Below are 26,805 nucleotides of genomic sequence, written 5' to 3' on the forward strand. Positions count from 1 at the left end.
AACTAGCGGTGTACATACTGTTGTATCTGTTTGCTTGATTTGTCAAGGAATTAAGTCTCTATTACTGTGGTTTCTACTCTGTCTCTGCATTTTCTTTGGTTTCTGCTTTATATATTTCATTACTATGCTTGTACATAAAGGTTCATGATGGTTATACCTTAGTAGCAGTTATACTGTTTATTACCAAGTAACCCTTTTTGTCCCTTTTTTTTTAACCTATTATTATTAGGTAATAAACCTTTCTAGATCACTTTGTTTTAGATCTCTCTCTTATGCATATATTTTTAAAATAAGATTTACTTATTAGATCTTATTATTATGTATACTTAATTTATAACAGATTATAAGTAACTGGGCCGTATCTACTTGCACCTATGTTTTGTTCAGATAGCATATAATGTTTTTTTGATATCAGCGTTTTTTTGGTATCAGTATTTGTCTTTGGTTTTAATGGGTGAGTTTTACAGATATTGATGTAGTAGATGTGCTTAGTCTTAGACCTTTTTTCTCTGTTTTATCTTTTTAATACTTCTTTGCTTTCTTCCTTTGTTTTCTGTCCTTTGTTATATTGTGTCTGTTTCTTTGATTCATCCCTTGTCCTTGTGTAATTTGGAAAAGTATATGAATATACCCAGATGGCTAGATAGCAGTAAATTATCTAGAAAAGGAAATGGGGAACTTCCATTCATAATAGCTAGAAAATAAAAAATATTTAAGAATCAGTTTAACAAGAGAGGCACAGGACTTATATGAAGGAAATCTAATAGTATTGGATCAAATAGAAAGGCATGCTATGTTCTTGGGTAGACACATTATCATAAAAATGTCTACTTTCTGAAAATATGTAAATTTAATGCAACTCAAATTAGAATATCAATAACATGTTGGGGAAGGTAGCGTATAATTAAATAAAATAATCTTAAAGGTTAGGGACTTCCTTACCAGCCATCAGAACGTTTATAAAGCCACTGCATGTTGAGAAATAGGAAACTCCTTTTAGTTAGTCTGGAATTTCTTACCACTGGAGCTCTTTCTTGAAGATCTACTATATCATAAAAATAAAATGTCCTTCAGCATGTGAGGATCTTTCTCTACGACTAACTGTTGCTGATTAGTGTTCTGGGGACTTGCTGGAAAGTCAGGACTTAGTCCCCACCTCTCCCGTAATATGTCATGTTGAAAATTTTCAAACATACAGCAAAGTTGAAAGCTTTAAAAATGAACAGACGTATACTCATCACCAAGATTCTACCATCAATATTTTACTATACTTGTTTTATTTTATATCTATCCATATGTATGTATCTTTGCACATACATTAATGCATCTTACTTTTTGATACATTTCAAAATAAATTACAGACATCAGTATACTTCCCCCTAAAAATACTTCAATATGCATATCACCTGGAGTGCAATATTTATTGAGGTAAAATTTACATGCAATGAAGTGTAAAAATCTTAAGTGTATAGTCAGTGTGTTTTGACAAATGCATGCACCTGTGTAATCAAACATTACCATCACTTCAGGAAGTTCCCTCATGCCCCTTTTCAGTCTATTCTTGCCCTCACCTTCTAGGGGCAACCACTGGTTTGATTTGTCTTTTTACAGACATAGGTTTTCTTTTGGGTAAATCCCTAGGAGAAGAATTGTTAGGTCATTGAGTAGGTATATGTTTAGTTTTATAAGAAACTACCAGACATCTTTCTAAAGTGATTGTTCCATTTTACACTCCCACAAACAATTTGTGAGAGTTATGGTTGTTCTGCATCCTTGCTAACATTTGATATTGTCAGTCTTACTAATTTTCGTCATCCTTGTGGATGTGTGATAGTATCTCTTTGTGTTTTGAATTTGCATTTTTCTATTTTTCTGATGAATAATGACCTTTAACACTTTTCTTGTGCTCATTGGCCATTCATGTGCCTTATATGAAGTTTCATTCACATCTTTTGCCCATTTAAAAAATTAGGTTGTCTTTTTATTAATGAGTTGTAGGAGTTCTTTATGTATGTAGGATGCCAGTCCTTTGTGGGATATATATATTATGAATAGTTTATCCCAGAGGAGTTAGCTTTTAAGTACTTTTTTCAACAAATACTTACTATGTACTGCAATACAGCTGTAAGCAAAATAAATATAGAAAAACATTCCTGCTCTTTTGGAGTCACTGTAGTTCCTCAGTACAGCCAGGGAGACCAGTAAGAAGGCTTCATCAGTGATTCTAGAGCCGATGGCTTGGGCCAGGGTTTTAGCAATGGAGAGGGTGAAAGCTGTTTGGATTCTGCATAAATATTCTAAAAATAGAGCTGACTCACTGAATTTGGAGTGTAAGAGAAGGAGGAATCAGTGAGGACTCCCAAGGTTTTTGGCCAAAGGAACTAAAAGGTTAGAGTTGCCATTTATTGAGATGAGGAAGTCCATAGGAGGAATAGGTTTGTGGGGTGGTGGTAGTGGATTAGGAATTCAGTTTTCAATATGTTAAGTTTCAGATGCCTACTGAATATCTATATGGAGAGGTCAAGTGGGCAATTGTATACATGAGTTTAGAGTTCAGGAAAGAGGTCTGGATTGGAGATAAATTTGGGAGTCATCAGCATATAGAATCCACTGTTATGCTGACAGTGAGACCAGAGCCTGAAGAGAAAAGGTACATAAATCACTAATTTTAAAAATAACTCTTTTCTTTTTGGGGTAGTTTTAGATTTATATGAAAGCTACAAAGATAGTACAGAGTTCCCATATCCCTTCACCCATTTTCACCTAATATTAATATCCTGTAACTACAGTACATTTATCAAAGCTGAAATACTAACATTGTTACATTACTGTTAACTAAAGTCCAGACTTGGTGTTTCACTAGTTTGAAATCACTAATTGTAATATAAGATGAAAGTTTAGAAACATTTTATGAATCACCTGTATAAGTTTTTGACTGCTGTTTCTTCTCGCTTTACAGAACTAATGGCTGAAGAGTAAATCAACATGGCAACTATGGTTCCACCAGTGAAACTGAAATGGCTTGAACACCTCAACAGCTCTTGGATTACAGAGGACAGCGAGTCTATTGCTACAAGAGAAGGGGTTGCTGTTCTATATTCTAAACTGGTCAGCAATAAGGAAGTAGTACCTTTGCCCCAACAAGTTTTGTGCCTCAAAGGACCACAGTTGCCAGACTTTGAACGTGAGTCCCTTTCAAGTGATGAGCAGGACCACTATTTGGATGCCCTTCTTAGCAGCCAGCTAGCACTAGCGAAGATGGTATGTTCAGATTCCCCATTTGCTGGGGCACTTCGAAAACGACTGCTTGTACTCCAACGTGTCTTTTATGCACTTTCTAATAAATACCACGACAAAGGCAAGGTGAAACAACAGCAGCATTCTCCTGAAAGCAGCTCTGGTTCAGCAGATGTCCATTCTGTTAGTGAACGACCCCGGTCAAGCACTGATGCACTTATAGAAATGGGTGTTCGAACTGGTCTAAGTTTATTATTTGCACTTCTGAGACAAAGTTGGATGATGCCTGTGTCGGGACCTGGTCTCAGTCTTTGCAATGATGTGATCCATACTGCAATTGAAGTTGTGAGCTCTTTGCCACCATTATCTTTAGCAAATGAAAGCAAAATTCCTCCTATGGGCTTGGACTGCTTATCACAAGTAACAACATTTCTTAAAGGAGTAACTATTCCCAATTCTGGGGCAGACACTTTAGGTCGTAGATTAGCTTCTGAGTTGCTGCTTGGCTTAGCAGCTCAGCGAGGCTCTTTGCGGTATCTTCTTGAATGGATAGAAATGGCTTTGGGGGCTTCAGCAGTTGTAAATTCCATGGAGAAAAGCAAACTCCTATCAAGCCAGGAAGGAATGATCAGCTTTGACTGCTTTATGACTATATTAATGCAGATGAGGCGTTCTTTGGTACGTACTATATAAATCTCAACTTTAAAATTCTTATCTAACAATTTTGGGGAAAGTCAACCCAACTTTTAATGAATTGTTGATAATACTGAATGATTTGAGAGTTCTGCTGGTGATTGTTATGTTAGTTAAATATTTCATATACTTTGAGTGAAGAGACTTTTATGCATGTTGATGTGGATATGTAATTCAAGCACAGGCTAGTTGGTAATAGTGTTAAGACTACTGGATCAGGAGTCAGGATTGTAGTTTTTGTTTTGTGGCTTCTTATGTGAATTTGGGAAATTCACCTAACTTCTCTGTGTTTTAGTAAACTTATATGTAAAATGAGGGGCCTTGGCTAGTGAGTGTGGACGTCTTTTGAAAAAAATCTGTAATTTTATTCTTCTCAATTTTTATTAAGCATTTACTATGTGCTACGTATTATTTTAGGCCCTAGGGATACAGCAGAGAAAAATACAGTTTCTACACCATGGAGCTAACACTCTAGAAGGGGAATCAGACAATAAATATATAATTTCAGGTACAGTCACGTGCTGTATAACAATGTTTCGGTCAACAACAGCCCACATTTACGATTGTTGTTCCATAAGATTAGTACCATATGGCCTAGATATGTAGTAGGCCATACCATCTAGGTTTGTGTAAGTACACTCTATGATCATCACACAACCACAAAATCACCTAACAATGCATTTCTCATAACATATCCCCATCATTAAGTGACACATGAGTATAGTGAGAAGTTCTAAGAATTAAAATAAGGTAAGGAAAAGGAATTCTATAAAATGATTAGCTCAGGGCAGACATTGGGGAGGGGAAACGTGTGTTATTTTAGTTAATGTGGTCAGGGAAGGACTCTGAATTGTGACTTTTGAACAGAGACCTGAATGAAGGGGAGCAGTGAGCTAAGCAAAGATTGATGGAAAAAGTGTTTTTCTTTCTGGAGGAAGTTAATTGGTTGACTGTCATAAAGAAACTAACCTTGGATACCATATTGAAGAATAAACAATAAAATATAGTACAGTATGGTTAATTTCAAGAATTTCTAAGACTGAAATGTAATACCTTTCTGAAAACGAAGAGTAAAAATTCCAGTTAAGAATACAAATTTAGAATATAAAGGTTGAAATACTTATAAACTGACAATTTCGTTTGGTTACATTGATCTGTCTTTTTGATATCCTTTATTACCAAATATCATTTAGTAAATTGATTTAGTTAAAATAACTAGAAATGCCACTTATAACTTATGTATGTGTATTTTAAGACTTTTTCCCCTCCCAAAACAAGTGGAAAACTCTTCAGTTGACAGGAGTGTTTCATAAAAAACAATTATGTCGAGTTTATTTTCAAACTAGGGCATTTAAATTTTCACTTGGTTTACATTTTGCCTTTGTGAACTGACTGGTAAATAGTGGGTCATTTTTTATAAATAATTTTATTGTAAATAAGTACTTGGAGATTTTAGATCATAAGATCTATGAAAATTTGGATTTCTTAATGTTAAATAAAATTAAGACAAGAAAAGCATACAGTGCTTTGTTCGGGATATGAAACATTGACAAGAGCCCTGTGATCTTCACCTGATGTGGAAACCTAGAGCCAGAGATTGAGTGATCTAAGTGAGAAAGGTTTGAGGGAACAGCTCTGAGAGGCAATTAGGCCCCTTTGTGTTTTCTTATTCAGTATTTAAACCCACTCATTTGCGCATCTGTTTTTCTAATTTTATTTCCTGATTCTTAATACTTTCTGGTAACATTCTCTATATTTACATTGTTTTTAAATATGTAATGCCATTTGATGACCTAAAATATTGTTTCTATTCATGGTCATGTGTTAATATTTCTGTGAGAAGTCACTTAATTCTTCATTTTACAGTCTGTCTATTTTGCATTGCCTTCGTTAGAAAGAAAAGATTATTTCACAATCTAGTTACATGATTATATGCTTGCCCATGGTATATTTCCTTCTTAAAATGCTAAATACCCTGAGTTAGAGGCCTCTTCCTCCCCTTACCCTCTAAGGCCTTATCCTACAGTATTGCTCCTTAGCTGGAAGCGGGGCTCCCGGGAAACGAGATTGCTTTCCTCAGTATGTTTAGTCTCATTGTCTTTTAGCATGCTGGAAATAGGTTTGTATTTGGCTGTAAGTTTAAATTGGCTCTGTAAGCTTAAGATATCTTTACAGTGAATGTATTTATCTGCCTATATAAGGTGTATTAATCTTCATTTAATTAGCCTATAATAAGCCATCTCATTCCTTTTTTGGCTTTTTTTGTTTACTGTTCCCCAATACCTGGAGTAAGGGAGGAGGAAGAGGGCTAACCTCTTTGAGTGCCTACTACCTACCAGGTGCTTTATATGCACTGTCTCATTCACTTGTCATGTTAATCTGTAAGGTAGCTATTATTCATCCTTAATTTAGGGATGAAGAAACTGTGGCAATTATCCTAAATTTACATATCTATTTGGCAAAGGAACTGGAAGTATAATGGGTACTCCTGATTAAGCACTTAAGGGCTAGGCACTGTGTTAACTAATTCTTAGAACCCTAAGTCTGCCTGCACAGCCCATGTTTTTTTCTGACTACTGTATGCAGTTTTTACCCTGTTTATGTTAAAATGATTAATTTTTTTCCCCCATAAAGGCCTACCTTAAGGTAGATGTAAAATATAATACATTTATTTTATTGCTGGATTTCCATTTTTCTCTCCACTTGGCCTCTTTCATTCCTGGACAAAATGTCAAATAGATCTAGTCAGAAGGGCCTTCCTCCATAGCCTCCAAGGCTATACCCTATAATATAGCTCCTTATTGGGATGAGGCTACCCCAGAAACGAGATTGCTTTCCTCAGAATTCTAGATCTATTCTGGGGAAGAATCTTGTATGTTTGTTTGATTTAGTTTGGCTCTCCCAAGAGTCACCAGAGGCCTACATTAGATTGAATTGAGTACCTGGCATAAGGCCTAACAAAAATAAATTCAATCCGTAAATTGCATTTATTTGTGTGATTGTTAACCTCTGCTACCCACACACGTGTAATAATTGTATTTTTGTGGAAGTGCACAAGATACTCATTAACTTACATTTAAATAAAAAGGAAATAGTGTCAGTGTACATCTCTGAATTCTAAGAAAATAAACAATAACAACACCTTGGCCTTTGATGCCTCTAAGTGTTTAATCAGCAGTGTGTGCCACAGACTGTTAGTCACTGGGTTAAAACGATGAATAAACTTTGTAGCGTCCATGCCCTCAGCCAGCTGACAGTTTAAGGAAGGAGAGATGCACAGGCATTTCAAATTAATAATAATAGTCTGTAGTAGAGGTCTGCACTGGGAACAGGTGATGGGACACAGGAGGAGGGCTGGAGAGGAAGGGGCAGAAAATGCCTTATGAAGGAAGGACCCCTGAGCTTAGTTGACAAGTAGGAAGAGGTTGCCTGCAAATGTGAGGTGCATGAGTACGGGGAGCTGGAGAAGTTTTCAGATGAGAGGACCAGAATTCACGAAGTGATCGAAGTGTGGGAGAGCAAGCCCTTGACTGTATGGGGTGGAATGGGACGGGATAAGGCTGCCAAGCTAGGCAGGGCCTCGTATCCCTTGCTATAGGGTTTTGAAACTTGATCCCATAATCAAGTGGGATGGAAATGTACTCCATCCAGTCTTATGTCCTTGTCTGAATATCTTAATAGACAAATGTGAAAAAAAAATAAAGGATATTACATTATTTTTGATGGTAGGTTTTTAAGAGGAAGGTAATTAAATGAAGACCTACGAAACCACAAATTTATGTTCTTTTAATTTTCACTTTATCTTTGAACCGTTGAATTTCCTATATGTTAACAACGTATGAAGTTTTACATTTAATGTGTTTTATTTTCCAAAGTTTAGTTTCTTTAAAATGCCTAGATATAGCCCTATTTTTTTTTTAATTATGCAGTATGTTTACAAAACACATTAAGAATTCTGTATAGGGGCCGGCCCGGTGGTGCAGCGGTTAAGTTCGTACTTTCTGCTTCTCGGTGGCCCAGGTTTCACCAGTTCGGATCCCGGGTGTGGACATGGCACCACTTGGCAAAAGCCATGCTGTGGTAGGCGTCCAATGTATAAAGTAGAAGAAGATGGGCATGGATATTAGCTCAGGGCCAGTCTTCCTCAGCAAAAAGAGGAGGATTGGCAATAGTTAACTCAGGGCTAATCTTCCTCAAAAAGAAAAAAAAAAAGAATTCTGTATAGAATGGGTTTTAGAGATGTCTTTAATCCGAATTGACTGGGGCTGGAGTAGTCTCACCCTTCACTGTTGTTTTTTTTGGAGGAAGAGAAATTAATGACAGTCATTGCAGACAATGTTTGAAGGATGTTTTATTGGTTTGGTATTTTTAAATTTAGCAAGAATTTGTTAAAGACTTCCTATATTTTCTCTTCTTTCTCAGTGTACATGATGCAAAATAATAACAATTACTGCTACCAGTTTTTTTTTTAAAGATTGGCACCTGAACTAACATTTGTTGCCAATCTTCTTTTTTTCTTCCTTTTCCTCCTTCTTCTCCCCAAAGCCTCCCAGTGCATAGTTGTATATTCTAGTTGTAGGTCCGTCTACTTGTGCTATGCGGGACGCCGCCTCAGCATGGCCTGATGAGTGGTGCCATGTCTGCGCCCAGGATCTGAATCGGTGAAACCCTGGGCCACCAAAGTAGAACACACAAACTTAACCACTTGGCCACGGGGCTGGCCCCACTGCTACCAGTTTTGAGTTCTTACTATGTATTAGGAACTGTGCTACGTGTTTTTCATACATGATTTCGCTTAATCTTCCCAATAACTCTAAATAATATAGGCATTATTGCTGTCTATGGATAAGAAAACGTATCCTTCAGTCACACAGCCAGTAAATGATGGGGCCGGGATTTAAACCTAGTTCTGTGTGTCATCGAAAACTTTGTGCTCTTTTCAGCATTTTCCTCCATACTGTAGAAAGGCATATAAAAGGGATTGTGATGGCCCTGGTGCCCTTAGGAAGGTACAGCAGACTGTTGTTCCTCATCTGCTTTTGGTTTGATGATCACTAGAGGTGGCCTTTAAATAATGAAGCCACAGATTACAGTTGTGTTTTTCCCAGAAGTGCTACTTGCTAATTATGGAATTTGAGAGGCTGTGTCCCAAAGTGTTTGCTGGTGTAGCAATACCTTGTATGTCTAGGGATGTTAGTTTTGAACACTCAGTTTCTGATATGACTCTAGACCTACAGGTGGCTCTTTAAAGCCTTACCACTAAAAATGTGAGCCTCAGACAGCAGCATTGGCATCACATGGGGAGCTTGTTAGAAATGCACATCTCAGGCCCCATCAATATTTATGGAGCCATCAATATTTATGTTGTATTTTAACAAAATCTTGAAATAAATCAAGTCCACATTAAAATCTGAGAAGCACCACCTTAAACAACTAAAAAGAAAAAATTGATTTGGTAGCAGCAGGTTAGCACCTGATGACCCAGCAATAAATTAAATAGCCAACATATTCATTTCTTTCATTACTTAGGAATCATGTAAATTAAAATAGTTTGAATTGGTAAAATCATATAAACAGAGTTAGATAGGCTCTTACAGGGCATCTAGGCCAACCTGCCCTCTACAGTAGAGGATATATTTTTCTATGTATATCTGTCAGATGATCATCTAGAATATAAATATTTTTACCATACAGTATCCTTTGAAATAAAGCTTCCAATGAAAATTTCACAATTATAGGATTGATAAATAAGAGAAAGAACTTGACATTTGTGATCTAAAGATTTAAGGATGTGGGAATTCGAGGGAGTGATAGAGATCAAGTTCACTTTCTGGTTTATCATTTTTTAATGAGAGAATGATTTCTGGTTGCAGGCTTAGATTGGGCCCTACTGTGGAGAGTAGGCATTTAGCCCCAGAGAGGGGCTATGATTCCTCAGCTATATTAGAATAAAGATGCTTTATTGCTAGTGTAAAGCAGCTACATGAACTGACTTGTGGGACCTTAGTTGTGCTGGAACCAAGAAGAGAGGGACAGACTTTCTGCTACTCTAGTCAAGGTCATCACTCAAGCTGGCTATATTCTACTTACCTGTATCCTTGGGGGCAGGTGGGCAAGGCAGCCCCAGGGAAGTAGAATATTTCCTGGATATTGGCCACCCAAAGAGTGTGTAATTGGCAAAATTCTGCCTCCTTGACTGTTTCTGAGTCAAGCCCTGTGACCCTTAGAACAAATCACTGTTTAATAAGTTAATCAATGAGAGATTGGCACTTAATTTACTGTTTCACTCTATAGCCATGTCTTTTGTAACACTTATATGTAAAAGTTGGTTTAGGATTTGATCCTAATGCACATAATCATAAAAACAGTTCCTCAGATGTTTTTGTGGACTGTTTAAGTGATTTTAATACATATGTCTCTCTTCTTCTCAAACTATATCCCACAATGTTTTAATTACAGGGTTCATCTGCTGATCGGAGTCAGTGGAGGGAACCAACCAGAACATCTGATGGTTTATGCTCACTCTATGAGGCAGCCTTATGCCTCTTTGAAGAGGTATGTAATAATCATGGCTTTTACATTAAAAATTACTTTGTCTTAAAATGCTCTAGCATGTATTTGTCCCTTAAAAAGAATCTGCTGCCAATTCCTCCTCTTTCTGCTGAGGAAGACTGGCCTTGAGCTAACATCCGAGCCCATCTTCCTCTTTTTTTTTGTATGCGGGATGCCTACCCCAGCATGGCTTGCCAAGCGGTGCCATGTCCGCACCCGGGATCCGAACTGGTGAACCCTGGGCTGCCGAAGTGGAACGTGCGCACTTAACCGCTGCGCCACTGGGCCCGCCCCTATCCTGACTTTTAAAGTAATCACTTCCCTGCATTTTTTTATAGTTGTGTCACCCAATTGTGTAGCCCTAGACGCTGTTGTTTTCTTGCCCACTAAAAAAAAGATAAGTCTTTGAAATTTCTTAATATATAGGTTCCCCCTCCACTTTTTTCTTTTAATGTATTTGTTCAGGCACCTGGGCTTTTTAGGCTGCAGAGTTTCTCAAACCTGGATTTTGCTGATTGTTTACTCATAATGCAGTTCAGTATGTCCTATGTATTACCCACAAATTGGCAGGTGGATCTGGAGGCTTGATCAGTCTTCAGGTTTGATCCCTTTGGCAAGACTATTCATCATGTGGTGATCTTCCATCAGCTTCCCTCTGGTCGTCACTCTTTTTGCTGTATTAGCAGCCCTTGATGCTTAATGACTAGATCTATTAATTCATTGATGGTTGTTTGCAAAATGGTGATATTCTAATTATATCATTCCTCTTTCATTGATTAATTGGAATGTTTTTATAAAGAGATAATTCCCTTATTGACTCTTTGGTTGCTCTGCTACATTCATATAGGAAAGGCAGAATAAATGCTTGATTTGCCTTACCCAGTTTTTTTGTGTGTGTGTATGTGTGAGGAAGATTGGCCCTGAGCTAACATCTCTACCAGTCTTCCTCTAATTTTTCTACGTGGGATGCTGCCTCAGCATGGCTTGATGATCGATGTGTAAGTCTGTGCCCAGGATCTGAACCTGTGAACCCTGGCCTCCAAAGTGGAGCATGTGAACTTAACTGTTAGGCCACCAGGCCGGCCCCACCCGATGTTTTTTTTTTTTTTAGATTTTATTTTTCCTTTGTCTCCCCAAGGCCCCCCATACATAGTTGTATATTCTTAGTTGTGGGTCCCTCTAGTTGTGGCATGTGGGACGCCGCCTCAGCGTGGCTTGATGAGCGGTGCCATGTCCGCGCCCAGGATTCAAACTGACGAAACACTGGGCCGCCTGCAGCGGAGCACACGAACTTAACCACTCGGCCACAGGGCCGGCCCCCACCACCTGATGTTTTTTTTTAACACCAATTTTTATTTACTAGTTTTCAGTTTAATGAATTGGTCTCCTGTCATCCTTAAAAGTTGACCAACTGATTTCATTAGGAAAATATCATGAGCTCCTAGAATTAAACCTATTCCAGTTTCAATCCATTGAATTATTATTTATTTATTTATTTATTTTTTAAGATTGGCACCTGGGCTAACAACTGTTGCCAATCTTTTTGTTTTTTTTTTTTCTGCTTTATTTCCCCAAACTCCCCCTGTACATAGTTGTATATCTTAGTTGCAGGTCCTTCTAGTTGTGGGATGTGGGCCACCGCCTCAACGTGGCCTGACGAGCGGTACCATGTCCGTGCCCAGGATCTGAACCCTGGGCCGCCGCAGCGGAGCTCGCAAACTTAACCACTCGGCACCGGAGCCAGCCCCTAATCCATTGAATTATTATCTGTAGTGAAGCTCACATTGTTTCATGTTTGGCCATAGTCTTTCAGGGTAGTAGTCTCTTCAAGGTGGTTCGTAAGTTCTTTTGACATAGGCCTAATAATCTTTGATAGTTTCCTTGTTCTCTGAGACAGCAAATTGTTCCAGACTCATGTTGTATGTTTGTTGCCCTGTATCTGGAATTAGCTAGCTATTTTTCCAAAAAGCTGTAGTTTCTTTTAGTGGGAAATAGTGTTTCAGACCACAGTCAGGGTGCTAAATAGGTTCATTGCTACCGAGTTGTTTTATTGCTTCTAGGCTTTTATAGTAGCCAAAGCTAGGAGTTGTGTGTGTGTGTGTGTGTGTGTGTGTGTGTATTTAGAGCTAAAATACCTCATGAGTTGATACTGATACTTTCAAATTCAGAGCTATAAAATTTTTGCTTAACCTTTTCTATATTACATTTATATCTCATCTCTTCCAAACTAAGAATGTTGATTCTTAGGGATATGTAGGGATGCAGGGATGATAGAAGGAGAATATCCCATAATTACTTAGTTGTTTTAATCACATATTACACACACACACAAGCAGCCATCCTAAAAATAAGAGAATTACTGACCACTCTATGATTACTGAAAAATATTAATTTTTTACATATGCTTTCCTGGTTTTTATAATTGTATTATATCTACGTAGTCAGAGCATACATACTCTCTACCTTTTAACCCTCACTTAGTATTAATTCTGTGAGTAACTGCATATTTAATACTCACTGCCAGTCTCTGTCAGTGTCTATTCTTTTTGGTTGTCTGAAGCTCATACTCTCGTAGATACCTCAATAAAGGCTCATAGGAAAGGATTTTCTCAGTTCTTATGTATTAATAATTGCTGTGCTCTTTATACTTGGCAGTCAGTTTTGAGATTATGAAATCTTTGGCTCACATTTTCTTTTCTTCTGCATCTTAAATATATTCATCTATTTTCTTCTGGCATAAACCTTTGCTGTCAAAGTTTGAAGGTAATCTGATTTTCTTTCCCATATGAGTCATGTACTTGTTTTGCTGAGAAACCCATAGGATTTTTTTTTTAAGATCAGTAATTTTACTAGAATATGTCTTGATGTTATTCATTCTGGGTTGATATTCTCAAGAGATGTGAGAATTTCAATATGCAGTTTCAAACCTTTTTATTTCAGGAAAGTTTCCCTAAATTATAGTTTTTAGTATTATTTTTAGTCTTTTTATTTGGTTCTCTTCTTTAAAGACCCCTATTATCTGTTTATTGGATCTTTCCGTAACTTTAGTATTTGTCACTTTTTCTTGAATACTTTTTATATCTTTTTTATTTCTAAAAATTTCTTTTTATCTTTTGTTGCTCTTAAGGTATTGTCTACTGTATTTATTTATTCTTGGATTCCTTCTAGTCTTCATTTCTGAAATGATTTTTTTCTTTTACTTCTAGTTCTTTCTTGAGTTCTGTCACCTCATTTTTGAGTGTTTCTATTTCAGATTTATGTTGTTCTTTCATGTCTTGTTTCATTTTCTTAATCCCTTTAGCTTGCTTTGAAATAGGTTATAATTTGATCTGTTTTGTGGGCAATTCCCTTCTGCCATGCTTTTATTGTAGGGATGTTATTCTGCCTCTTTTCCCTTTTTTTCTAATAATAACTTAATATGGAATTTGACCTCGATACTTTTCTGTTGCTTTTCTACGTAAAATTTGTTTTCCTGAACTTTTAGAATGGGATGAGATTCAAGATAGCTTTTCTAACTCCATAGACTACCTCCCTTTATTGTTTTTGTGTAATATTAAAAAAAATATGGTGGTTTCCCAGCATATTCCCCTCCCCAACTTTTATCTTGATCTTCTGTCTTTCTTCTCTGTTATCCCTGTCTGGCTTAGTTTTTGTTGCCCTCTCAGTAGCTTCTCCTCAGTGTAGGAGTTCTCTCCTGGAAGGGTCTTGGCTTGTCAATTTCCAGAGTTCACAAGGGCTGTGTTGCTCTAGCTTCTTTCAAACTTCCCATCATGTACCCCGTGTACTTACCTGCTATCAGAGAGGGCAGTTTCTTCCCAGTTGCAATTGCTATTCTTAAATTGGCTTATTGTTCTTTCCAGTGAGTACCTGATTAGTTGTTTTGGTTTTTTTTTGTTCTGAGGTCTGGCAGACACTCTATTGCTTCCTCCTGCACAGATGTCACTGCAGTGCAGATCTTAAGTTTGGTGGTGATTTGTTCATGCCAGCTTATATTTTGGAGTTATCAGCGCTACCTTTGTCACCTAGTTTTGTTGTGAATGGTAAATGTGGGTTTAGAGTTTTGCTTTCTCATTGCTCTCTGTAGTGATTCAGAGTGTTTAGAAAACTGTTTTTACTGCTGCTGTTATCTTCCCAGAATCTCCCCTACCAGTTGTTTTTAAAAAACACGTTTCTAAGCGTGAGTAGATTGTATTTTTTTCCTGCCTTGCTCCTCTTTTTTTTTTTTTCCGGTGGGGCAGGGGTGGGAAGAGGACTATGATTTTTCCTTTAAGCTTTATTATAGTAATAGATCTTTAGAGAAAAAAATTCTAACCCTCTTGGCCCCACCATCCTCCTTGCAAAATTTCAGATCTTTTATTAGGGGCTGGCAGCCTTCACTTATGCATATTTTGTGTGTCCTCATGTTCACTGGAAAATAATTTATCTAACACACATATTTTTCTGTTGTTTTGGATACTATTTAAAGATTCTGACTAAAATTACTCTGTCTCCTCCCACTTAATGGGCTGGTATTCCAGTGTATTGACTTTTGAAAATTCTCTTATCGTTTTGCTTGATTCAGCAAAAAAACTAAAAGGTGGACACCAAGCTGACAACAGGATAGTCCAAATTAATACCTTTATTGTATGGAGTTCATACAAGTCAATAAAAAATCCATTAAGCCCTAATAAATGGGCAGAGGTTAGTGGTAAACAAATAGATGGGAAAACTTTAGTTCTTCTGGTAATGAGGAAATGTAAAGTTAAAATACTACATCCTCTTTTTCTCCCACTTAAGTTTACAAAGAAATTAAAAGCATAATACTTACTGATTGTATGGATGCAGTGAGACTAGTACTCTCATAATTGGATGGCCACCCTGGGTCCTGTGCTTTTGGCAGGGCTGGGGAGGGGGAAAGCTGGATTTTTAAAAAGCGGTATGAATGGCAACAGACTTTACCATTATATTCTACACAAATGGTAAATAAGCCATGATTTTTATTTTATATATATAATGTATGTATGAGTGAGTGTTGAATTGCTCTGGACCTTTACTGTTTTTAGGACAGCCCTCCTTTTGTACGTTGCTGGTGATATAATAATATTGTAGCACCATTTTGGAAAGCAATTTGGTATAGTATGTTTTAAGAATCATAAGATTATTGTCATTTTTTTGGATATAGTAGTCCTATTTCTGTAGTTCTCTACTAGATTAGTAATAAAAAAGGTAACTACTATGTTCTTAAAAATGGCTTATATAACAAACAAGTAGGAAGAATCTAAATGTCCTATTAAAGGGAAGTTGTTAAGTTTCATTAGGTGGAATATTATTGGTTCAATCATGAAGATTAGGTAGACATATGAAAAATTTTGCATGACTCTTCTGTGTCATTACTTTTATATGTCCATTGTGATAACTATGTTAAATAGCATGTATATGCAAAATTCTGGAAGGATATATATAAAAAAGATAACATTTATTAAGGTGATGGGATTATCAATGGTTTTTTTTCTACTTTGTATCTTAAGCTTTGTTTTCTATAATGCTGTTGTATGCAAAAATAAATTTTTAGTTAAAAAAGGCTTGTGTGTTTCCTCCTCGCCATTTTTGCCACCTTTATTAGTATCTTTTAGTGGTTTATTCTGCAGGAGTAAATGATCTGGCCATCTGTGTTTAAGATTGGTTGTGTTCTTAGGTTATTTGAGCAGTTGAGAGTTTTAGAAGAAGGAAAGTCAGTAATTTCAGAGCATTTTTATAAAAATATCTACACTAAAAATATCTTGACTATTTATTGCATGTTTTAAATTTTTAATAGGTTTGCAGAATGGCTTCTGATTACTCAAGAACATGTGCTAGCCCAGATAGCATTCAGACTGGTGATGCTCCCATTGTCTCCGAAACCTGTGAGGTTTATGTTTGGGGGAGCAACAGCAGCCATCAGTTGGTGGAAGGCACACAGGAGAAAATATTACAGCCCAAACTGGCTCCTAGTTTCTCTGATGCTCAGACGGTGAGTTCCCTGCATACCTTCCAAATTGGTAGATGGCAGGGTTTGCTTTAAGTAATGTTAAGAGTATTTTTTAAATGAGTGAAGAATCTTGCTTGTTTCTTATCTATGTTGTTCCCATACCGTACTATGTCAGGTTTTTTTCCTTTTAATAGAAAAAAGTTTTTAATCCCGCATTTCCTTAACAGTGTTTCCAAGTTTCAAAAATTAAATTGGGTTCTGGATTTGTAAAAAGAGATATGAATGGCAACAAGTTTACCATTATATTCAACACAAATGGTAAATAAGATTAAATAAAAACTGGAATTTTCCCTTTGCCAGATTGGCATTTCATTTTCTTATTATGATCACCTTTTTACATTTGTACCTACCTTTTAGCCCAGGTGGAAGTTTCTATTTTATTATTTTCATTAAATGTTTTTTTAAATAAGTTTTAAATAAGTTTAAATAAGTTTGTGTGTGTGTGTGTATGTGTGTGAGGAAGATTAGCCCTGAGCTAAGTACTGCCAATCCTCCTCTTTTTGCTGAGGAAGACTGGCCCTGAGCTAACATCCATGCCCATCTTCCTCTACTTTATACGTGGGACGCCTACCACAGCATGGCTTTTGGCAAGTGGTGCCATGTCCGCACCCGGGATCCGAATTGTCGAACCCTGGGCTGCCGAGAAGTGGAACGTGCAAACTTAACCGCTGTGCCACTGGGCTGGCTCCTTTTTTTTTTAAAGATTGGCACCTGAACTAACATCTGTTGCCAATCTTCTCTCTTTTATTTCTTTTTCTTCTTCTTCTGCCCCAAGCCCCCCAGTACATAATTGTATATTCTAGTTGTAAGTCCTTCTAGTTGTGGTATGTGGGATACCACCCAGCATGACCCAACGTGCGGTGCCATATCTGTGCCCAGGATCTGAACCAGCGAAACCCTGGGCCGCTGAAGTGGAGCGCGTGAACTTAACCACTTGGCCGTGGGCTGGCCCCTAGAATATATTTTGTATGGTTCTTGCCATAATGGACTTAAAGGAATTTATAGGAAAATTTTATTTTTGCCCTTCACCAGTTACAAGAGGCGGCTAACACATTTTGCTTTGTTGTTTCTTTGAACCACGACTGGGTAGATAACCTCAAAAGATAGAGTAGACATTAATTTGAGCTCAACAGTAAAGTCAACTTGAAAAGGCCATTTATAGTTTTCTTAATTTTCTGTTTACTCCTTAATCTCTTTGGAGGGTCATGCCATATTCTGCTTTAAAAGACTTCCTTTGAGCCTCTTTGATAAAACCAGCCTTAAATATTATACTTTGATTCTCACAGAACCATTTTATATTTATGATTCTGTTTGTTTGCTTGTAGATTGAAGCTGGACAATACTGTACTTTTGTCATTTCTACGGATGGCTCTGTCAGAGCTTGTGGTAAAGGCAGCTATGGGAGACTGGGCCTTGGAGATTCTAATAACCAGTCTACTTTGAAGAAGTTAACATTTGAGCCTCATAGATCCATTAAAAAGGTTTCGTCTTCTAAAGGATCTGATGGTCATACTTTAGCTTTTACAACGGAAGGAGAAGTCTTCAGTTGGGGAGATGGTGATTATGGGAAACTGGGACATGGAAATAGTTCAACACAGAAATATCCCAAACTTATTCAGGGCCCTCTGCAGGGGAAGGTATGTGCTTTTTTTTGGGTTTAAAAATAATTAGATGCACTGGTGCTATAACTGACAATATCTTTCAGATTTTGATGTATTCTTTCTGAGTTGCCCCCATCCAACCCTTTGGGTTATCTTTTGTATATTTGCTTTATGGTTTACAAAACACTTTCTCATACATTATTTAATTTTAATTCTTAAAACAACCTTGTTAAGGTAGTTATTATTCTCATTTCACAGATAAGGAAACTGAGAATCAGCAATTCAACAAGTATTTATTTAGCAACTTCCAGCTGCCAGGCATTGTTTTAGGCATTAGACATATAGCAGTGAACAAAACTGACAAGATCCTTGCTCTCATAGAGCTTTAATCTGTGGGATAGAGATAATAAATAAGTAAACAGACATGTAAAATAATTTTGAATAATAGTAAAGAAAAAATTGAGTAATGTAATAGGTACTAACTTGGGTGGGATGTGCTATTAGATAATGAAGTCAGAGGGTTCTCTCAGAGGAGGTGGCATATTATCAGAAATCTAAGTGAGGCATTTAGAGTGGTTAAATAACTTGCCCAAGGTCACACACAAATAATTGACACCATTAGAAACTGAACCTAGATTCCCTCTTCTTATTTTTATTTTACCTTTCTTTAAAGAAGTGAAGATATTTTCCTAAACTTAAAATTATGTGCAATTATATGGGTTCCTCTATTATAAGATTGCATTCTTTCCATGAAAATTTTCTCATATAAAAATCTTTTAAAGTTTAAATTTTAATTTTATATGAGAATTACAAGTGGGACACTTTTCCTTAATAGTAATTTGTCTGAGAAGGTTGTCTATCAAATGAATTTTACTTTATTATAACTTTCAGTATTTTAACTTCGATATCAACCCCAAAACAGTGAGCCTTAGAACATTCCACTTCACAACATCAGGGGACACTTGATAAGATGTTGAATATGGGGCTTTAAGGAACTGCATATGATTTCTATTTGAAATTGTATTTTCCTAGTCTTTCTGGCACCTTCTTTCTTCCTTAATTCCAATTCTTTTGAATTTCCTTTACTTATGTTCCTTTTAATATTCCATTTTATAATGGAAACATTGCCAATTAAAAATAACTTAGTATGAATGTCATGAAGGAAAAATGTCCCGTAAAGTAAATTAATAGTTTACACATAAAAATTTCAGAAGTTCTTAGCATATTATCTAGAATGTATTAAGTGCTCAGTATTTTTAATTGAATCTAAATTTTGAATTTTCTAAAGTGAGTTCTAAATTTTGTAGATTAAAAAGACATGGAGTTGTTAGTGTAGATATTTTTCTATGTTTTTTCAGTAGTCAGTGGTTTTGATCAGTGTTAAAAGGTATGAGTGATGTTGCTATATATACCCTTATTCCTCTGATTCTGCTCATCAACTGTACAGCTACTTGAGAGTAAAGTGATACTATCAGGAGTTTAATTAATGTAAGTTTATATAAACTGCTTAGATATATCTGCATTGATAATAGTGTGTTTTTGAGAGTTATCCCTGTTGTTTAATGAGTTTTTCTTGATTAGCCAGGATGGGAGGTTTTATGTTAACATTATATTTAAAAATTTTTCATTGCTCCGTGAGTGTTCAGCCCCCTCCAACTCTTTGAGCAAAGACTTGGTTGGTGATATAATATTCTTGCAAGTGACTAGATTGATGTTTTGGGGGCCCCTGCTAGCCTTTACAGTGCCTTTGTGTGAATTAAGAAAAGTTATCCTCTCCTTTGGGTGGAAGCCAGCATTCATTGCTTGGCAAACAGAGCATAGGCTATATTTCAGCACCCTTAAGCCAGGCACCCTTGTCCTGGACACAACCTCCACAACTGTACATGGCAATTCCTGGATGAGTTATGAATATTAGTATCTCTAAGTCTCTGTGTATAGGGTCAAATGTGAACTATGTGTTTTAGCATCTTCGTGGTCATGAAATTTACTTTGTGTGCTTTGTGTGCAATGCAGGTAGTTGTTTGTGTGTCAGCTGGATACAGACATAGTGCTGCTGTCACAGAGGATGGGGAATTATACACATGGGGCGAAGGAGACTTTGGAAGATTAGGTAAGATTTTTAAAAAATTGAAGTTATTTCACAGAAAAATGGAAATGATGACGGTTACTGAGAAGCAGTGAGACTGGATTAATAGGCCAAAGACTATCATTTGTTAGTTTTAAGTTCAGAGAAAGATAATTTTGTATAGAGAATACCTAGATTCTGGTGCTGAAATTTAAGATGTAATTACATCTAGCAAGTATTTCCTGAGCGCCTATTATGAGCAGGCACTGTGGGATTTCAGGGATAAGAAAGATACCATCGTGATCCTGAAGTATATAATTTAACGGGTAGTAAAAACAAGTTGCCATGAGCATGATACTAGACAGCATTAGGTAAGTACTGTGAGAGGAGCATAAATAGAATGTTCTAATGATTCATTGAAGAAACTGGATGCCTCAGTTTGGAAGCAGCCTAGAAGATTGAATGAGAACATAGTGGAAATGATTCTGTTTTTCATATTTAATTGCACTTAAAAAAAACTCAATTCTATTATTAACTTGTAATGTTTATTCCACCTGTGAAGTAATGACCTAAAGAAGAAGAATTAACATTATTTCTTTGTTGTTGTTTGTGTTTTATCCAAGGTCACGGTGACAGTAATAGCCGTAACATTCCAACTTTAGTAAAAGACATTAGCAATGTGGGAGAGGTTTCTTGTGGCAGTTCACATACTATTGCTTTATCTAAAGACGGGAGAACTGTATGGTCTTTTGGAGGAGGAGACAATGGTATGTAAAAATTACTTATTGGTAGCTTTGGCCTTTTTTCTTGAGTTTTTAAAAAAATTTATTTTTTATTTCTATAGGACATTGCCTGTTGTAGAAAAGCTCAAATACAGATGAGCAGAAATTTAAAAGATTAAAATGATCTATTCCTACAAATGTTGCTATAACCATTGTTAAAACTTTGGTAGATAGACATGTAAATATATATGCATTTATACAAGTGTATACATATATTTCTATGTAGATTTCTTTTAAAAAACAAAGCAGACATATATCATAGATATTATTTTATAACCTGCTGGTTTTTATCTAATAGTATTTTGTAAATATCTTTCTCTAGAATTTTTTGTAGAGAAAATTTACAAACATGACTCTACAATTTTCTTTTAAATGGCTCAAAGTATTCTTTCTTGTGATTATAACACAACTTATAAAACCATTTTATTATTGTTGAGTACCTAGACGGTTTCTAATTTTTTTCAGTATTAAAAATGACACAATGAATGACTAAATCTTTGTCCACTCTACTTAGTCCTTCCTATCAGCAATGTGAGAATGCTCACTTCTCCATATCCCTCAACAACACTGGGTATTAAAATTAAGATAATTTTAAAAATAATTTCGACAATGAAAATGGTATCATTTAATTTGTGTTTCCTTGATTCTTAGTGAGACTGAATTTATATGTTATTGGTCATTTGTTTTTCTTCTTTAGTGGTTTGCAAAGTTTTGTGTTTCATGAACTATTGAATTTTTTCAAAAATTAAAAACAAAGCTTACTCTTATATAGGACCTGTTTATTATATCAGCAAATTTAAAGTTAGAAATATGAACATAAAAGGGGAGAAAGACAGGAAGATAATTTTCCATGTCTCTCTTAGAGTGATTTTAATTGCTTGAAATTATGATTCAGAACGCTATTGGTTGTGGGTTGTTTCTATCTTGTAGCAAAAATACTCATTTGTTAATGTCCTCTGCTGTCAGAAACTGTCCTAGTAGAGATGGAAAGATGAGTGATATTTTTCTACTTAAATACTTAGAAAAAAAATAAGAGGTTCTTTAAAACAAGTAAATTGTTTAACTTAAATGTGTTTGTTTTTATAGGCAAACTTGGCCATGGTGATACTAACAGAGTGTATAAACCTAAAGTTATTGAAGCTTTACAAGGAATGTTCATTCGCAAAGTTTGTGCTGGGAGCCAATCTTCTCTTGCTTTGACATCAACAGGGCAGGTAGGACTAAGGGTTGAACATAAAAAGCTTAGAGTATTTCAGAGGATTAGATGGCTAAGGAATAGTAATCATATTTAAATTTTAAAGTTAAAAAATATATTTTAAAGGCAGTCTACTGAAATGAAATATTTTCTCCTATTTGAAGAAGTAGAATGTCTGAGAAGGAACTAGATTTTCTGACCTGGCCTTTATGACCCAGGAAAACCTGCCCACAGCTTCCTGTTCTTTGTATTAAGATGGTTTTATAAAACCTTTTAGCATTTAGCACTCCTTAAACTTTTTCTTAAAAACTGTGGATGGTGGGGGAAAGTGAGAATAGATTTTGCTGGAACCAGTGATAGGAACTAAGAAGACTAGAAGGTGATTAAAAGAGATGGTAAGGAGAACATTTCCGTATGGAAAATAATCTGAGAGGATTAGGTGTTTCTGAGAAAGGGTAGTCAGGTTTAGGATAGTCAGAACTTTATACTCCCTTTATAAACTTTGGAACTTCTACATGCATATTTTAACTTCCCTCTGTTTGTTGGTGATGGAAAGGGTCCAGGTATGGTGATAGACTGACAATAATTTCCCCCTTATAACCATCAGTGATGACAGTGAAAAAGTGAGCTGACCACTCATTGTCTCACATATAGGAATCTGTTATGTGCCAGGCAGATAACAGATAAAATGTTTTTTGACTAATTCACAAGATGAGCAGCAAAGCTGAAATTAGCATATAATTTAATTACTTTTTGAGAGACTGGAATGCCTTGTGTCCTAAAATCAAATATATATACTTAGAAAAAAATAAAGTGAGAGAGAGGGAAATACTTTGAAATGGTAAGGGTGGTTCTGGTCACCATTATTCTTGCTGAGCATAAAATGAAGGTAAACATCTGCTTTCCCTCAGTCCATTTCAGTCTCCGCAGGCCCCTTCAGTGCTAACTTCCCACCACGTTAAGTGTGATTCTTATGTTTAAAAATATAGTGTGTATTTTTTTTGTCTTGCCACTGGGTAAGGACCAGGCATCAATCCTTCGGGACTGCATCCTCCTAACCTACAAGGACGCCAACAAGTTCTTTGCTGTTTTCAGTACAAAAAACCGAGATACTTAATTTTTAAGTCACTGTCTTATATCATCAGTGTTAAAAATGGTAGTTACATTATAGCCCACCAATTAAATGCATTGTGGTCAAAATAGTAGACATTTGCAAATGTATCCACATGAAATGACCAATAATTAAACAGAATAAGAAAAAAAAAAGTATGTATTTTTTTATACAACAAGGTCCCTAAATGCAAGCCACGTATTTCTTCATCTGGTATTCAACCAAAGGAACACTGCAAGTGCAGACTCTAGCTATGTGGGTCTTATTTAGTGATAGTGCTATATTGTACTTGATAAGTGATATAGGAGATTTTCAGTTTCTTTGACAGTATATTTTTTCATTTTTGTCTTTAGTTCTTAACATATGCCTTTACTATACTGTAATTTTGCTCCATTCTATGCTTGTCTTAAGTAAGTTCTCTAGCAACTGATAGAAGTATTTGCTCTTTATTTTTTGTTGAAGAGGTTTAACCTCTCAATTGTCTTTCCTGAAATAATTGCAAGACAAAAAACATTCCCAAACTTGGTGGCATACAGATAAGAGTCTCTACATTACCAAAACCCATTAAAGGGAAAAAAGTCGTTCAGTTTGCTGATTGTTTTGATTTTGGGTTGCCAAATTGGCATTATTTATCCTTTTGTCTTCCTCTTTTCTTCACCTCACCTTTCCCCCAAGCATCTTAAATCAGTCAGTGATTGTTTTAGTATTAGTCAAAAGTGAAGATGTTCAAAGAGAATTGTCTTGATTACTGCTTCACATGGCCCTCTTTGTAAATGATAAAGTTGTTATAACAATGAAGAGAGGTAGTTTTTAATTAAATCATAAACATCAGTTTTGTGATTTATATAATTTATTTTATGTGATCACACCTTGGTGTAATCAGCCAAGAAATATTTGTTGAGACTTTCAGAGTGAAAAACATGTAAAGGAGAAGTTTTAAGATAGCAACAGTATTTCCAAGCTGCTAAGATTGGGCAAATATAACTTACTGCAGGCCGATTAGTAGCTTTGGCAGAATCTCTCAGAAGATCCTTCATTTTTTTCTGTGACCAATTATTTTTCTTTTCAGCTAGCTGCTTGTCTGCCTGTGCAATGAATGTTTAAAAACAACCAAATGAATCACTATGGAAGTCTTTAATCAAACCAGTAAATATTTTAAACAACTGAGTGTTATTATTTAGTGTTAAGCCACACTGTTGTTTAACAGATGATGTTTATTTCTAAATAACTTAATTCATCAACCCATATCTCAGGATATTATGTGTAGTGTATTTCTGTTTATTTCAGGTCTATGCTTGGGGCTGTGGAGCTTGTCTGGGTTGTGGTTCTTCCGAAGCTACTGCTTTGAGACCCAAGCTTGTTGAAGAACTGGCTGCCACAAGAATAGTTGATATTTCTATTGGAGACAGTCATTGTTTGGCTCTTTCTCATGGTAAGGTGATTTGTTTTTAAAGAAATAGTATTAATTATCATCATGTGCCAGTTAACAACAGGGATACGTTCTGAGAAATGTGTCATTAGGTGATTTCATCGTTGTGTGAACATCACAGAGTGTACTTACACAAACCTAGATGGTATAGCCTAGTACACACCTGGGCTATGTGGTACTATCTTAGGGGACTACCATTGCATATGTAGTTGGTCATTGACTGAAACGTTGTTATGCGCCACGTGACATCACCTTCCATATGTATCACCTTCCATAAATATGTTACATTTAAATTTGGCTTTTCTTTTGTTTTTTATGTTTTGTTTTTAGACAATGAAGTTTATGCCTGGGGCAATAACTCAATGGGGCAGTGTGGCCAAGGAAATTCCACAGGTCCTATTACTAAACCAAAGAAAGTGAGTGGCTTAGATGGCATAGCTATTCAGCAGATCTCTGCTGGAACATCACATAGTCTAGCATGGACTGCTCTTCCTAGGGACAGGTAAGAGTGCCCATGTTTAAAAATTCTTGTGTTTTGGGGTCGGCCCAGTGGCCCAGCGGTTAAGTTCGCACTTTCTACTTCTCAGCAGCCTGGGGTTCGCCGGTTTGGATCTCAGGTGCAGACATGGCACCACTTGGCAAAAGCCATGCTGTGGTAGGCACCCCACGTATAAAGTAGAGGAAGATTGGCACGGATGTTAGCTCAGGGCCAGTCTTCCTCAGCAAAAAGAGGAGGATTGATAGTAGTTAGCTCAGGGCTAATCTTCCTCCAAAAAAAAAAATCTTGTGTTTTAATAACAGCAGAAACACTAATAAAAACACAAATAACTACTTTGTTCATAAAATGCCCTTCTGAATATTTATAGTATTGATTTTTTACTTTCATAGAAATGACATCTAGATTTCTTTCCATTTGGCTGTTGAAGTTAGGAATGTTTCATAAGCAAGAAGATAGACCTTGTATTAAGATATTTCCAAACATTTTGAATTTCTTCTCTGTCTCCAGATACTGATTTTAAAAATTAAGTTTCTGCATATCCAGAAAAGTTAAATTATTCAAAATCAGAACTAGCTTTATTGATTTGAACAGTTGACTAAACTCAATGCCCTTTATCTGGTTAGTTTTTTGAAAAAAGGCAGTGGCCATACTTTTAAATAAAGGAATTTACTTTTTGCAGCAATTTAGCTTTTTCCTAAAGTAATAACCTTATTGCCTTAGATAATCAGGTAGGTGATTTTTAGCCAATATTAGGAGACTGAATTTTAAGGAATTTTGGGGTGGTTTCAGATATTTTCAGATACATGTGGGCTAATTTACAACTTAGAATGTATTGTATTTTCTTTCTAGACCGTTGATTCAGATGGGATTTATTATGACTTTTTAACCAATTAAAAACATTTATAGATAATTACCCTTCAAAACAAAAGCCAAAAATATAATAAGTTGTATATAAATAGTTTGCTATGTGTTAAATCTGCAATTTGTCACTTTATATGTAGATAGTTGGTTCCCGAGATCTTGAAAATCTTCAAAAGCGTTTTCTTTTAATAGATTTCAGTATATCACTCTATTTAGTCAGGCTATTTTTCTTAATTTGAAATATACAGTTTATAGACCCTTAGAACCAGAACGAGCTGCAGCAGATTTTGTGGCTCAGCCCTCTGCCCTCAGGTGAGTGAATATCCAAACCTTCCAAAACAGGTGGTGGTTGTATATTTTCTTCTTGAACAATTCTAGGGATGGCGAATTCTTGGTTTTCCTCAGTTGCTAAAATGAAGAGTTTTATCACCTTCATAATCAAGAAGGTCTTCTATGTATCTTGGAATCTTTCACCTTTAGTAGTGGCTTAATTTTTGTTTTTGATCATGTAAAAATTTCATGTTAAGGCTGTTTCATGATCGTTGTGTGCTTTTTTCTAGACAAGTTGTTGCATGGCACCGACCTTATTGTGTAGATCTCGAAGAGAGTACCTTCTCACACCTGCGTTCTTTTCTTGAGAGATACTGTGATAAAATAAACAGTGAAATTCCACCACTCCCTTTCCCTTCATCAAGGTATGTTATATGTATGTCTGTTTGTGTATGTGCATATGTCTATTAATTACTCGTTTTGAATTTTGCCTTATGATCTTT

At 36.1% G+C, this 26,805-nt stretch overlaps 1 protein-coding gene across 50 annotated transcripts in view; it reads left to right on the top strand.

Annotated features, from left to right (window-relative positions):
- Positions 1-26,805, top strand: part of HERC1 (HECT and RLD domain containing E3 ubiquitin protein ligase family member 1) — a 203,946-nt gene that overhangs the window by 47,003 nt on the left and 130,138 nt on the right. For all 50 annotated transcript variants that reach the window (XM_070577631.1, XM_070577812.1, XM_070577827.1 and 47 more), the window contains exons 2-11: positions 2,960-3,915; positions 10,390-10,485; positions 16,277-16,471; positions 17,815-18,126; positions 20,104-20,200; positions 20,779-20,922; positions 22,024-22,151; positions 24,531-24,675; positions 25,003-25,174; positions 26,593-26,727. In XM_070577631.1, the coding sequence (XP_070433732.1) occupies positions 2,986-3,915; positions 10,390-10,485; positions 16,277-16,471; positions 17,815-18,126; positions 20,104-20,200; positions 20,779-20,922; positions 22,024-22,151; positions 24,531-24,675; positions 25,003-25,174; positions 26,593-26,727 (2,354 nt within the window). In that variant the 5' untranslated portion in view covers positions 2,960-2,985. The remainder of the gene's footprint in view (positions 1-2,959; positions 3,916-10,389; positions 10,486-16,276; positions 16,472-17,814; positions 18,127-20,103; positions 20,201-20,778; positions 20,923-22,023; positions 22,152-24,530; positions 24,676-25,002; positions 25,175-26,592; positions 26,728-26,805) is intronic.

Source organism: Equus przewalskii, chromosome 1 (genome assembly GCF_037783145.1).
Source record: "Equus przewalskii isolate Varuska chromosome 1, EquPr2, whole genome shotgun sequence".
NCBI classification, from domain to species: Eukaryota; Metazoa; Chordata; class Mammalia; order Perissodactyla; family Equidae; genus Equus; species Equus przewalskii.